Source organism: Ochlerotatus camptorhynchus, unplaced genomic scaffold (genome assembly GCF_037179485.1).
Source record: "Ochlerotatus camptorhynchus isolate MF236.1 unplaced genomic scaffold, CSIRO-AGI_Acam_v1.1 ptg000379l, whole genome shotgun sequence".
NCBI lineage: Eukaryota > Metazoa > Arthropoda > Insecta > Diptera > Culicidae > Ochlerotatus > Ochlerotatus camptorhynchus.
In genome coordinates, this window is record NW_027040867.1 from 3,034,082 (window position 1) to 3,050,030 (window position 15,949).

The 15,949-nt window shown below is 37.0% G+C and overlaps 1 protein-coding gene across 2 annotated transcripts in view; it reads left to right on the forward strand.

Moving 5' to 3' along the window:
• The first annotated feature begins 247 nt into the window (after positions 1-247).
• tup (LIM1_Isl and LIM2_Isl domain-containing protein tup) overlaps positions 248-15,949 on the forward strand; it is a 189,006-nt gene continuing 173,304 nt past the window's right edge. For both annotated transcript variants that reach the window (XM_065232918.1, XM_065232919.1), the window contains exon 1: positions 248-1,507. In XM_065232918.1, coding sequence (XP_065088990.1) covers positions 1,351-1,507 — 157 coding nt within the window. In that variant the 5' untranslated portion in view covers positions 248-1,350. The remainder of the gene's footprint in view (positions 1,508-15,949) is intronic.

The following is a 15,949-nucleotide window of genomic DNA, read 5'->3' on the forward strand; positions in this document are numbered from 1 at the left end:
GAGAGGATCATCATAACCACCCAGTCGTCGTTGGTGGTGGTAGCGGCCCACTGCTGACTGCTGACCGGATGGGAGGGTGTGAGTGATCGCTCTTCTGGATTTGTGTAGTAGAGCGGCTTTCGCCTTTCATGTTCCAACGCAACGCATACCATTAGGAAAACTGCTACTATGTGTTGGTGTAGTTTCGTGTAGGAATTGAAAATTGTGACACCTCTCGCCGCTGGAGTTGATTTAGTTCAGTGCCGACCATTCGCGGGGTATGTTGTGTACTGTTGTGACCGTTTGCCCCATCTCCGTGTGTAGTCGTGTATTTCGAATATACGTGTGGACAGTTTTTCCGCTGCGGAGCGAGTCCTTTCCACACCCGTAGGGGATTTGCGTGTTCTGAAAGATCGATTCCTCAAAGGAATAGCCGCGTAATCCACGTGGATTTTCGCTCATCCTCGCGCACGTTGTGGAATTAATTGGATGCGCGGGATTGACTCGATGTTGGTGTGTCTCATTTTTGTTTAATGATTTTGTCGATTCAAACAAAGCGTAACGGAGCGCGTTGGATGGTAATTGCAATAGAAAACCCCAAATTGGTCAATGCCACTCCTGTTTATTATTTATTAATCGTTTGATGACTCGCAATGAGGGAGAAGTGATTAAACTTGAGACGAGTAAGACAGCGGATCAAAGCCCCCCACACAATCACCGCTAAGCCAACAACGGGGGGAAAAGCAACAGCCCGAAAGAAAATCTGTGTTTATGGATCTCTTTCCCAAGAGAAGCGAAAACAAAAAAAAAGTATTATCTATTTGAATTATACGGCTGGCAATTAAAAATTCAGTGATCTTTAAGTTCGACCATCGTAAATCACACCCAACAGCGTCAAACAATACTCCGCCTGCTATCGGGCGCGTATGAAGGCGGAAATAAGCCAGCCCAGCTTGTTCAACAAATAGTTAATCAATTTCGGTGGCAATAAAATAGAGAAAAAAAAACCAACTGATCCTAATCAGTTTCTGCCGGTTCCAAGCTCCTCGTAGTTGGGCCAAGCTCAATCAACAAGTGCATGTGCCTTAACTAGTCCGTGGATAGTGATCGTAAAACGTAAATAAGCTTGACTTAACCCTCGGTTGCCGATCGTTGACCTTAAGGAGGAAATTGGAGGAAGAAGGAAAATTAAGTCGCCACCAGAAGTGTACGACGGATATGTGGCGACGGCGGAAGTGATTTACTAGTGAACCAATACGTGAAACTGTTTGCCAAGAAGATAGCTCTGTGATCTGTAGGTGGTAGCCGTTAGAAGAAAGGTGTTGAAATTGTGTGAAAATTTGATCCCACCAACCAAAAAAATCATCCTATATGGTAATGGCGGAGATCGGTGGCCCATTGGCGCACCAGTTGAACCCCTTGCAGAACCACCGGGGAGGTCTAGTGCAGCCGTCGCTGGTGATGAACCATCACCTCGACCCGCTGGACAACGGAGGGGGAACGTGCCATGCGCCCAATATACTTCCAAGTAAGTCGCTGGGACATCGCCGGTTTGGTGGATATGCTTCGCTATTGATTGTTGGGCTTTTAATATGAAGATGGAATACGTAGTGATCTTTAGTTTTATGTTTTAAAATTCAAATTTACCGATGATATGAACACATTAATTGTTGTGATAATTGATAAAGAACGTAGTGAATATGATGCACTGCTTATCTTTTAAGGGCTACATTTTTACTCGCATTAAAACGGAGCTCCACGCTTACAATTATTCAAAATATAATCTTACAGTGCAGTGATAGCTATTGTTTACCGAATTATATCTGCTGTTCACTTACAATAAGGCGGTTTGCTTTAGCAGTCTTAGGGAGCGTTTGGAAACTGCAGTTTACCCGGAATTTCGGTCCGTTTTGGGACCTTCTACAAAGGATCGATTGATACAGTTTTGTAAACATCGAAATGTGGTGATATGATAAACAATGGTGAAAGATCGAAACGTCAAACGTGTCGAACTTCAGATCATATTCTATGAAGCACATTGTCCACAACAAGCCTATTGCAATCCGGTCGAACTCAAAATCAGCACCATTCCAAAAGAGACATTTCATTGTAACCAAGCATTTTTGACAAAGAAACTGTAACAATCGATCCCTTGAAAAAGGCCACAAACGGGCCGAAACGTTGGGTAAGGTCTAAAACTATAGACTTCAATCTCCTCCTAATACTACTGAACCTAACCACTATTCAAGTATATCATCACAATCGAACAATTCATAGCAATTCACGTAATCTGAACAAACAAATAAAACATGACTATAATCAGTGCGGAAAGTAACCCGTTTAAACTTGTCTGCCACTGTATTGAGGTATTCAAGTTGCCGTCGGTAGAATTGTAGTGTCATGGTCGTAATTGCGAATTGGGCCAAAAATCCCACTCGGAACGTTGAGCTGTGAGAATTGCAAATGTTTCAAGCTTTGTCAGCGTCAGAGCATGATTCTTATTCGTTATCAAGATGGATATTTAAGGTATAGTTTGGTGCTGAAAAAGTGCAAGGGTTTTGTTAAAGACCATCAAAAGGGGGCTATACAATCGAGAAAGCACTGTTTTCAATTTAAAAATATATTCTGAATAAATCCTGCAATCACAATGAAACTCCATTGGATGTTGTGTAAGGTAGTGGTTTCAATCTTAAGGTTATTGCGACTCAGTTTGAAAAATTGTATGTACTCGCTGCCTGCTATTTTTGAGCTTTTTAATCAAGAAAACAAGTAGAGTAAGTGTGTTAGTTTTGGTACCCGTGTGTGTGTGTGGCTTCAGCCCCTGAGGCCTAAATAGGATTTGAAATTATTATTTTAATTATTTATTATAGAGGTTGTATCATTAAAAATATGATGTGAAATGCTTTTCATGATATTATTTGCGCAGATATATGGTGAAATATATGTTGTAACGTTGTAACGAAATAAATTTTGTGAACAATGAGAATATGTGAAATTGTAGATAGGGCCAAAAACTGGCACAATACATGTTCAATTTGACATAATAGTCAATTTCACGACCAAATTTTATCCTCCATTTTTTCAATCTCTTTTTATCGCAAACAAACCACAAATGCTGCAGGAAAATGCGACTAGATCTAGGTCACGAATTATTCATAAGAAAGAATTTCTGAATAAAATCTTGAAATTGGGGTCTTTGATTTTGAAAAAAAAAAACATTTCGGTTTCTATACATCTTCTAAAAGGGCATCATTTTCCGAGCACAACGATATTTTTTTAGATCCCATTTACTTCCATCTCGATTTTTAAATCAATATTTACAGCAAAATAATCACTCCACTGTTTGACACAAAACTAACAAATTGACAGCTCGCTTCCATACAAAGTATTACCGAGGGACACTAAGATGGTGATTTTTGCTAAAGTAATCACATTTATTTAAAATAGTTCCAGTGCTCAAAAATTGATAAAAAAAAATTGAATTCAATTCCATTTGTAATGCAGATTACGAATATGCAATTACCTCAATACCCCTAAAGAATTCAATTGAAATGTAATTAAGATTCAGGGACAATTTTTCGTGATCTGTAATCGTGGTGAAATGAAATGTTTTGTTTTTGCAGCTGTATTTATTTTAATCATTTTATGAACCTTCCAAACACGCTTGACGATTTCAAAAGTGTTCAAAAGTGCTCGTGAGTCAGACAAGAAGCTTTAAAAATATGTCCTAGTCGAGGAGAATCGATTCCAAAAAAATAAGTGCCCTGATGAGGAGAAGGCGTTATTTTTTCGTGGGAATATTCCGGAACCGATTCGCCGGCAATATGAATACCTCTAGAGTGCGTAAAAAACCGTGAGTAATGTGGTTTAGTGTCGAAAATAAGATGAAAAGTGCAGTGACTTTTTCGTTTTCTATAATAGGACTTGGGATTTATCTTGTCTGCTGGTAGCAGTGCTGCAAAATCTCGACAATACACGGTGATATTGACAATTATGCTTTGGTCATTCATTTGAGCTAACAAGCATCGTCATGGCAAACCATGTTAATTGTCAATGACAGTGCGGTCAGTGACGAACCTGTGTAGATTTGTTTATTAACTAAATTTGTAACGAAATTAAAGGACTTGAGCAACACAATTACATGGAGCCGGTAAAGTGAACAAGCATCTACGTCATGAACTGCTTGGATAACAATAATTTGTCTCCACGAAATTACACTTTTTGTTGCAAGGTGAATTTTTGTCATTGACGAAAAATGAATGAAATTTTAACGAAGGTTTTTTTGAGGATCAAGTCTGTCAGTGACGAAAGTCTGTCAAATCTCAGCAAATCTGGCTGGCAGTAGTCTCAGCTTGCCGCTTGCTTGAGATTTTATAATACTGCTGTTGGAACAATGTGTGTCAGCCGGCTCAAAATTTGGTGATATCCAACATGAAATGCATTGATAAATGCAGTAATTTGAAAACTAAATACGACAGCGCATCGTTTGCTGGCTGTTCCGCGGGTCTTGTGTATTTTCCAGGTACCCGGTTCAAGCTTCAGTTGGCTGCGGTGGCTCTTCTTTTCCTTCTGCCATTGAATAGATAGTGCGAATAAGGGCGTATATGTGATCTGTTGCTGTACCTGGTGTGGACATTGGTATGACATTAGTACATCCTTTTCCTTAAACTTGTTGAGGACGACCTTTCTTGTCTCAAAAGTTATCCTTTTTAAAGTACTGATCTTCAAAACAAAAAGGGCACCATTACGGAGCATTAGATTTGATCAAATTATTCGCAGTTCTACTTGACCAACGTTCTACTTGAAAATTCCCAAGATCCCGGACTCAGAAACTTTTCCACAATGCTGGGACTTGTAACAAAAAGAAACATAGAAAATTTGACACGGGCCCATTATTTAAAAAAATTTAAAACTCTGCGCTTGCGGATTAAGAAATTCAATAAAGGAAACGTTCATTTATGGGATATAATCCTATTTTGGCCATGTTTTGGCTTTAGTTAACGTTTTTTACAAGTCTTGAGTTCTGTTTTTTTTTAAATTTATTTATTTGTACAGGCTCAATCGAATAAACTTTACAGAGCCAAATTATCTTTCATTAATTTATTCCGAGCTTGCTCAAACTTTGTTCAGTTTATCCTATTCATTTAAAAAAATAAAATTTATCAATTTGATTGATTTCGCACGTGTAACGTTAATTTGAAAATTTTACTGAATTGTTCTGCTGTTCAAAAACCCGGTAAAACTCTCCCGACTTCGATGATCTGGATTAAGTATGCACCTAAGAAGAACATGAACATTTTTCACGACTATGGGATTTTTTTGAGAACTAAATTTAAAAATCCCGTGCTTCGAAAATTGTGCAAGACCCTGATCATTGAAAAAATATTAATAAATTAAAATTACTTTGCTTGATAAATTAGCAAGAGAGTGTTGCTTAACAGTTTTTTTTTTCGATATGAACCAGCATTTGGCTGAAAGGTTTCCTTGTCATCCAATATCTTGTGTGGTTATGCCCAGGGAAGTCGAGCAAATTTTCAACTCGAAAGATTGCCTGGACCGGACCGAGAATTAAACCCGCCACCTTAGGCTTGTTAATACTGCCGTACAACTGACTAAGCTACCTCGAGGGAGACGACTCTATCTATCTACGCTGCAGGAAAGATTGTGTTTTGCTGTGGCTAGCTGCGCGCGCGCTGAGTAAATAGAAAGAAGATTGATTCTGGAGATTTCCTGCAAAAAGAAAATGGACAATGCAAGTAGATGCGAGAAATGAAAAAAGATTTTTCGAAGATTGATTCACTAGTGTGAGATTTTTTGAGCATCTAGAATTGAGATTCAGATGTGTTGCCCCCTACCCCTGCGAGCTACCTGAAGCTCCAATTAAGACCACGAGATCTCAGAGTTAGACACATTTTCATTATTATTATAGGGATTCCAAAGGTAGAATAAAAATCTGACCCAATTTATAATCAGGATTTTAAAGATATCAGACTTCGAAATTTTTTGAAGATTATTATCTTTGAAAAAAGAATTTGCATGAAAAATAAAATTTAAAACAACAAACAACATAGATTGAGAAACGCTTCACAGTGAGCGACTCTGAACAAAACCTGGAAAAATTTCTGAAAGGCCTTTAAAAGAGCCTCTAGAGGTTTCTTGCGTTCCATTTCAAAGCTAAGAACCATTTTCATCCAAATTGGCCAAATTCGGAAATGGAGCCGGAACGAGTACTCGCAAGAAAGTGACCAAAATCGGGTTTTAATTGAAAAATCGTCATGTGATATTTTTATAGTCTTAAGGCTGATGCAAATATTCCTTTTATTTTTATTTCCCGACTTCACCAACCAAACCACTAAACCAAATTGATGTATTATTAACATCTTATTTTATATTAAATTAAGAAAAAATATAATTTGTTAAGTTTAAGGATAAAGCGTAGAAAAAGTGATGATTTTGAATAGCGCTGATTTTTTTTTCCATATTTGGTAATTTGGGTAACATAAAATGAAAAAAAAATGTTTCTGCTTAATTTGTTTCAAGATTAGATACCGACTTTCATTTAGATTCGATTCGGTTATGCAGTTTCAGACATTAAGAAAAAAATCATTATTCATTGCAAACGATTACGAATCTTAAGAATAACATTTTTGAAAAGCTAATAAATTTTTCTAAAAAAAAATCTTCTATGTAGATCAAAATTTATTCGGACGAAATCAGAAGTTTTTTTTTTTTAATTTATGATTGAACATTTGCGATTGAATAAAATGTAAAAATAAACTTTTTCAATTAATTTTCATCAATACACCGTTTGAAAAATTCATGTAAATTTCTGGGAGATATAGCGCACATAACATTAACGCTATATTTGGCATAAATTTACATGAAATTTAATTTAAATATAATGAACGTTTAAGAATGGTTAAATAGTTATTTTTTTTATTTAGAACATACACAATACCTAATCTAACACGTGACGGAATCCATGTTTGAAATAAAGGATGAGACGTAAACAAACATGTCATGTAAAATTAAGTGCTCCGAGCCTGAAAAGTTCGAAAGTACGTTTGATTGAGTTGAATTTCGCGTGTCATGTCAAAATTAACGCTCGTACATGTCAGTCTCAGAGCACTTAAATTTACATTAATTTTTCTAAGTGTGTAGAAATAAAACATACACGTGCAATTTAAAGCTTCGGAAGTGTTTCTCGTACTTAATTACTATAAATTTCTTCCAAAAATAAAACTCGTTTCTGTTTCGGTTGAAAGTCAGGACTTCCCGGTAAAACTGAATGAGGATTATGAAGAAAATAAAAACTAGCTGGTAGGGAAAATGGCTCTAATGTTGGCCTATGGATCTAAGATTGGGCCCATCGCTAAAAATGTGCTTTTTATTAATTTTATCTAGATGAACGCGTCATTGGGACGGTACTAATAGCTATTTTTGGTCGCTATTGAAAATTTAGTCGATTGCTGAATTTATGTATAGGCCCAAATTAGGGGCACTTAGACCAACATAACATTCATTTTCCCTATTCAATCAATATTCGTTGTACAAATTCATTTGCATATTATGAGATAAACCAAACCAACTGGCTAAAAATCTCAATAATAAAGCTAAAATCAAATCATTTACGTGGGGGTTCGTTTCTCTGTGAGCTCAAGAACCCTATAAAATTAGAAATTTGTACCACCTCCGTGGCCAGCGGTTCTCATTGTGCTGGCCACACAGTAAAAAAAATCCATAGCTATAATATACAAACAGACAATACGTTACCCACTTTTTAAAATTCTACTGGCTGGAACAGCATAAAATAATGGCAAACAAAAATATTGAACCATAATGTGTAAAGATAGGCATTATAAAAAAAATGATTTAATGAAATTTATTGCTTAGCATAATTGGAAATTATCTGCATACCGCTTTAGAAATCCCCTCTAGGAAACTCATAGAATTCACACTACAATTATCTTAGTATTCTTCATAATTCTCGTGAGAATTCCCTTAAACTAATATCCATAATTCTCTTTAAAAGTTACTGTTTGGAGATTTAAAACTTTTATAGTTCTTAAGAATTGTCTTGGCGTTCATTTCAGAATTGTATGGAAAATGTTATCAGAACAATTTTAAAAAAAATCTGGATTTTTCTCAGTAAATTCTCTTGAAATTCAGCTTAGCATTCTCCTTGCAAAATCCTCACATTTCTCTTTAGAGTTCCTTTGAAAGCAACGTATTTTGATCTCAAAACTACGTACTGATAGCGGCGTTGGTGGTGTAGTGGAAAGCATGACTGACTTTCACCCCAAAAGGCCTGGGTTCAAACACAGTCGGCGCCGTCGGGATTTTCTGAGGCATAAAATCTCTTAAGTAAACCCGTTGGTGCCCGGTCCATCCAGTGTATGGGTCGATAGGAAGGGTCCAGGTGTGAGAGCGGCCTCTTTGGCGTCCGTAACATTGGTTCTCAGTACAGAAAACAAATCAGAGAAAAAATAACTACAGGCTGCATTCCAAAAGGTCAAAAGTTATCCGAAATAATAATCGATGTCCCAAGCAACAATTTCGGTTTTATTATGCTTAAGCTTCAATAATGCTTGATAACCTCGATATTTAAAACTTGTGATGTAATTTGGAGTATTTGGCCACATTTAGCTGTTTCCATTAAACCGGGAAAACTTTGTTATACAACCCTGTCACTATAAAAAAAAGCAATGGGTACAAAATGTATACGTTTCTTCTAAACACGACAGAGATAATTTGGACGAACGGATGACCTGTCAAATAGAATCTCTACAAGTATCTGGAATTTAATAAATACTTGCATGTGCAATTTAAGATCATTCGTGATGCAAATAAAATATATTTTTACAGCCATTCGGCCACTAAGAGAACCAGGAATACATTTTTGTTGATAATCTCGGTTTGAAAAAAAAACAACTGCCCAAACTAATATCTCGACACAATGATACTGAAATCTCAGCAAAAAATGTTAACAATCTTTTATGGACTTTTATGAACCGATAATTCAGTTAAATTTAATAAATTCTAATTAAATGGAGGAGCAAAATTGCAATCAGTTAATGTTTATTTATTTGCAAAATATGCTTTTTTAAAGACTCAAAATGATCATATTTGGACCTACAATTAGGATTTAGACATTGTAAATTGAATGATCTGGATATGATTATTCATATGGGTGCAGTTCGTCGACATAGCACACAACTTTTGCATGGCAGAAGAAGTAGGATGAGCTAGATGTAATCGGCTGAAATGAAATATAAACATATTTTAACATATTATTAATTATACCCACGAAAGATTTCGTACAATCTTACGTCTTCCTGCTAGAGTATTCCGAGAATTCGGTCCATCATCACAAGCATTTCCACTGTGCGCAACTCGCGAATATTTTCTAATGAATGAAAAATAATGGCCGATGAAAGCTAGAATTCCGAATCTCGGTATACAAGCAATGGTAAAACGAAATCTCCTGAAACCTATCGAACTGCCCTGAAGCTATCGGATGATGATGATGGTTCCACCGCTTACCCCTACAAAGCTTTGAGCTGAACGATTTATCTCTAAGATAATTAAGTATTAATAAGATTTGTAAGCAAAAACGAACTGGTAACAGTTACAGATATAAACTCCCTCCACACTTTTCATTCGCTTCACAGCGATATAAATGTGAAAAAGCTTAGGCGTGTTCACATTTTTGTCCATCTTATATATTCACAAGCATTTCCAGTGATCAAAAGTTCATGAATAATCATCATAGAAGACATAGCAACCTCACAATCTGGTGCTATCGTAATGTTCAGCATCATCAGGAATGCACACGAACCCCCGATATTCAGCCATAAACCTTACCACTAATTCAAATCATCTTCCAAATAAGTTTTAAAGTTCAATTTTTATTTATTCAAATGTTAAATCCAGTCCTCTATATCCGTAATACGCGCTCGAGGCTCAAGCTTTTGTATAATATTCACAATTATATTTATTTTATTAACTACTACTTTTACTAATCAAATATCAAAAATCCATCATCACCATTGTGGCGAACATAATAGTTTTTGCAGTGCTACAATAATTATTAAAAGTCATTATGACAGCTATCCATACAAAATAATCCGTGAGAGATAACTTCGTCAAGGTACATAATTTGTCAATCCTAAAAATTATCCAGTTATCAATAAAACTTAACAGTTTTAACGTATGGAATGCAGTGTCTCATAAATTATGTAAGTGTTGCTTAATGTTTAATAAGTCTAGGCATCGAATTGAAAACATGTATTCCTTTAAAATATAATGAATTTTGTGAAACACAGGTCAAGAAATGTGGTGTTCTTATTACATCCGCGTGTCTAGTATTGTATCTATGAAAGTAACTTCCTCTTACAATTCGATCACAAAAATATCTGACATTGTCTGAAAGATCTTAAATCTTGCCCGTATTTCTGGACGTTCTTGAAGTTTTCGGAACTACCCTCAAGTTTTCGAAACTTTCTTTAAATTCTTCGAAATTCCAAGAAATTCTCATACTTGAAGATTCCCACATTGTTTTCTGATTTTTATGGAACTAACGTAAAGATTTCCAAGTTTTCCTGAAGTTTTTTGGAATTTCGTAAAAAATCTCGCAAATTTTCTTAACGTGCATAGGACTTCCAATCGATTTAGTGTTTTCTGGACTTTGTTCTCGAAAAATCTGTAAAGTTACTGCATTTTGTCTAAACTTAATTCAAAGATCCTTAAGTTTTCGGTTTTTATCTGAAATTTCCAAAACTTCCCTAAATGCGAAACTTTCTGAAATTTTCTTGAAGCTAATAAAACTGTCACAAAGTTCAAGGAATTTTTATTTGCCCTGTAGTTTTCGGAATTTACCATTAAAGATCTCATAGTTCTGAACTTTTCCGTAGTACTCGAAATTTACCTGAAGTTTTTTTTTTTATTTCTCTGAATGTTTCGGATATTCCCTTAAGTTCTTGGAACATTCCTGGAATTTTAGAAATTACTCTAATAAGCTCCTACTTCCCTGATTTGTTCGGGACTTCCCCAAATTTCTCAGAACTTTTATAAAACTCTTGCAATTTTCCAGAAATTAGTTAAACTGTCGTGATGTTCCACAAAAAAACGTGTTAAAACCGATACATTCCCATTCTTAACATATTTTTAAAAGATTGAATTATGTTTTCTTTGAAATTTATTTAAATTATTATTTGGGTGACAAATAAGGGGCCTCATAGCCTAGTCAGTAAAGGCAAGCCGGAGGCGGCGGCTTCGATTCCTGGTCCGGTCGAGGGAATCTTTCGGGTTGGAAATTTTCTCGACTTCCCTGTCTATACCCAGTATCATTGTGCTTGCCACGCAATATACAAATTCATGCATTGGTATTGACATCAAAAGCAATCAATTAATAACTGTAGAAGTGCATTTAGAACACTAAGTTGACAGCACGTAATAAGCTAATATGCGATAAGCAATAAACTTGATATGCAAAAAAGAAGAAGCAGGAAGAAGACAAATAAGTTTTAAACTGTTTTATGAGGTATCTTGTATTTTGGGAAAATCGGTCAAAATGTTCCATTTTACAAAATGAAATGAATGGCATTCGATTTCCTGATATTTTAACAATAAATGGGTGCTTTTTGAGTTCATTTCCCGAGTGCCAAATAAGTTTTGAAACGCTTTATTAGCTTCTATCATGTATTTGGGGGGAGAATCGGGCAAAACTGCCAATTGTTTTAGGGGTGACATTTGATTCCCCTGATATTTTTACAATGCATATGTGCTATTTGAGTTTCTCCCTGGCGTCAAACCCGTTTTTCTACTGTTATATTAGCTACTATCATGTAGTATGGGAAAAATCGGGCAAAACTGACTTCTCCCTGTGAACTGCATAAGATAAATCAATCAGCATCAATCAATTCCTTGTTTTTTTTTACATAGGCATAGGTATCTGGTAAGCCTTCAAACTAGAGCCTATCTTTTTTCTCCTTTGATTTGTTTTCCGTCGATCTTGTTTTCCGTTGATCTTGTTTTCCAATTACCAATGCTACCGACGCCAGGGAGGCAGCTTCTACACCTGGACCCTACCTATCAACTCATGAACCCGGGACTTTACTTCCATTCCGAAGGAAGGCTTTACTTCCATTCCGAAGGAAGGCGTGATTAGAGATGTTATGCCTCAGAACATCCCGGCGGCGCCGACTGGGATTGAACCCAGGCCTGCTGGGGTGAGAGGTAATCATGTTTACCACTACACCACCGGCGCCGCTAGCACCTATCTAATTAAGTAAGATTACGGGCCCATTTTTTTTTCACTGTGCGGTGTGTCGCGACCCATAGATTGAGAAACGCTGACATATACCCAACATCAATGTTTCTCTCGAATGATATTGATTGAATTTCTTTAAAAACCCTATGTGCGAGGATGTCGTCAAGTTTCAGTTTGGACGTAACAGCCATAGAAAAAGAAATGATACAGTTCAAAATCCTCAATTGGTTTTACGTTTATGTCAAAAGAAATGATCTAAAGACTGTACTCGAAAAAAGATAGACACACAAAAATGGTTGCCAATAATTCATGTTAAGTTTGATTTTCTTCAAGCTTTCAGGGAATAAACTACAACATTATGGTTAGGTTTCCATTTCATCACTTTATTGTATCTCCGCTCCATAACCGAATGCCCGCACCTTGCCCTTCATACCACTCATAAGGTTTTGGGCAATGCTGGGGTCGACTTTTTTGGATACTTTTACCAACTGTTTCTTCAAAGGCAGCTCGTTTTCCAACACCTTAGGTGTTTTACGAAGTCTGGCCTTCATGATGGCCCAAAACTTCTCAATCGGGTGAAATCCTGAGCGAGTTCGGTGGATTGACGTCTTTTGGTACAACAACAACATTATTGTCTCTGTACCAGTCTAATATCGGCCGTGCGTAGTGGCAACCCGAGCAGGAACGAATATCTCGATACCTTAAATTGGTATAGATGAGCCGGACAAAAGAGCTAAAATTATGCAAATACAATACCAAAAAACACAACACAGGTGCCCAAGCAGGAACCGATAGCTAATCGATAACAAATGAATATCTTAATGTGGTATGATGCCAGATTTTTGTATGCTTGTGGTACAAAACCTTGTTTCGATATTATTCAGTTATCGAAATATTTTGTAAAATATCAAATGAATACCAAAATAACAAAATGTGATCTTTCAGTTTTTAGACAATAGCACCTAAAAGAGTTATTGAATTGGTATTAGAAGCCCTTCAAAATAACAAAATATGGTATTCTGGAATCTAAAAAAGTGTCTGTTATCCGTTTGTTATTGTAATAATTAAATTATTTATTAGTTCGTTATTCGTGAAATATTTCTGAAGTATTATTTTTGGTATTTTACCTCTTATGTCAGCCTCACTAATACCATATTTAGGTTGCCAGTTATACTATTTTCATACCTGAATTTGGTATTAATAAGTTATTTTTTCCTGCTCGGGTGTTCTTTTGGTATCTAAATATCAAATTTTGTTATTTACAAAGTATTTTGCATGCAACTTTTTGGTATTATTCTTTGGTATTTTACCTCTTATGTCATGCTGGTCAATACCAAACTTTGGTATCAGGTCAAAATTAAGTATTCATTGGTTATTTTCTCCTGCTCAGGAAGTTATCAAAACAGCGTCTCACCTCCGATGGCCTGCCAAATCAAGAACTTTTTGACGAATTTGTCCACCTTCTTCTTCCTTACCTCTTCAGGAATGGCCAACGGTGATGTGGCAACGTAAAACTGCCCCGTTGATGTAAGTCTCGAGGTCCATCACGACGCACGTCGGATTCGTCAGCCACTCCCGGTACAGCTTCCTGGCGCGGGTTTTGGCCACCGTGTTTTGTTTATCGTTCCGGTTCGGTGCTTTCCGGACTTCGTAGACGTGAATGCCGGCACATTTGATTGTGTTTTGGACAAACCAGATGGAAACATCCGCCTTCTTCGCCGCATCACGGATCGAAAGATTCGGCCGACGCTTGAACAGGCTCAACACCTTTCTGGCCTTCACCGGATCAGCTTTCTTTGGTTTTCAGCCGTAGTCTGCTCGCCGCTAGGTCATCTGGGTCTCTTTTAATGACTTCACCACCCGGGAAATCTTCGAATGATGGATTCCCAGGTGTTTCCCGATCCATCTGTGGGACGCAGTCGGATTTTTCACAATGGCACACCAAATTTTTGGCGGATCTGCTCTTGTTCCAGCAGATTGTGATGTAATTGTGCCAGCGTTAACATTACACTCTTAGCTAGTTTCAGTCCAAATTTCATTAAACCCACACGTTAAAAATTTACAAACTAATCAATGTGTCTCACTTTTTTCAAGTATAGTCTTTATTACATTAAAAAAAATTGCTCAAAACCATTTATTTGATTTATTTTTATTTCATTGATACAAACCATACCAAAAATCCAGAACGAATAGGTTAGTCATCAACTAAACCCAAATTGTGTATGCATTCTTTCCATCATTCTACGCCCTTTCACAGTTCCCGGTAATCGTTACCGTAGGTAATTAGCAAACCGGTTGGCAGATTACAAACGACACAAGATTGTACAATTATATGAGCCCTCGCAAATCACCAACATGCAACCATAGCCGTTGAGTTAGACCAACAACTGACTTACGGTCGTGATCCGAAATTTCACCAAGCTCGAACCCGTTCAACCACCCACCACGGTTCGGTGAAGCATACCGACCTCGGTGGGCAAACAGGTCAGCTTGGAAATGAAGGATTTCCCAGCTCTGTTTCTGCTTTACCTGATGATCACCCGGCAGAGTCATTAACGTCTGCCAAAAATGTATGCGAAGCAGCTGTAAGAGCCAGGGTTGTCCTCAAAATTATCAGTTTACTCTTGCGTTGATACTAGTTAATACCATAATTCAAGCATAAAAACAAATCCTACGCGATGTCAAGGGGTAAAGCAATAATTCCAAAGAAGACTTACGTAATTGTTGCAAGACCCTATGCACCTGGCAGTTTGAGCTTGTGTCCTGAAAGTAAACATGTGGCACATTTACATTTGCTAAGCATCGAACAGTTCTTTTTCTGCTGTCACTCAATTCAAAATAAATAAAATAAGTCTTGTGCAATTTGAAATGCACTATTTTAAATCGAATCTAAATTAGTCAAACATCGAATCCAAACCAATCGAACGCAGTGCCGAGCAAAAAATCCATGTTTTGTTTACGCAAACGTCACTCATCAACATGTGTTCAATCACGGAACACGCGTCGGTGCTTTTTTGACATTTTGTTTTCCTCCCGAAAAGCTGAAATCTGATGGATGGATGTTGTTACTGCGCTGCTTCACCATATAACCGAAACCTTCGAACCGACAGGCGGTTGAAATTTGATGACGGCAATTTTAAAATTTATCTCCCATGTTCTCCTCACATTCCAAGTGTATTATATAGACGCACTTTTTCTCGATTTAACCAAGAAGAAAAAAAAAAACAACGAGAACAGCCAACCATTTAGCGGTTAATAGTTCACGCTCATAATTCTTCCCGGCTGCAGCAGCCTGCCGATGGTTTTCCTTATGCGGAACAAGATTTAATACCCGAAAAACGACTATCTAATTGACTCTATAAATAGAGCAGTTTTTTTTCTTCTCGTGTGGCTTCCCATCTCGGACCCATTCGGATCCATTATTTATCTGAACCTTGTTTGTTTTGATTGTTGTCAGTTAGGTTTCCCACAAGAAGCACACAAAAAACGAACTGTCTTCAAATGCACTTCTCTTCTCCGTGGCAGTCTTCCATTACCGCGCGAGCATCTCACAGCCAGCCATAAATTGTATTTTTTTTTTCTCGCTTCTCATGCAGCGTGCGGTTGACAACTTGGCAGTACCGAAATCAGAGTTGGTAAAGCTACTTCGTCGTCACCCATTTTAAAGGTTGGTTATAAACTGGTGACCTCCGAGAGTGA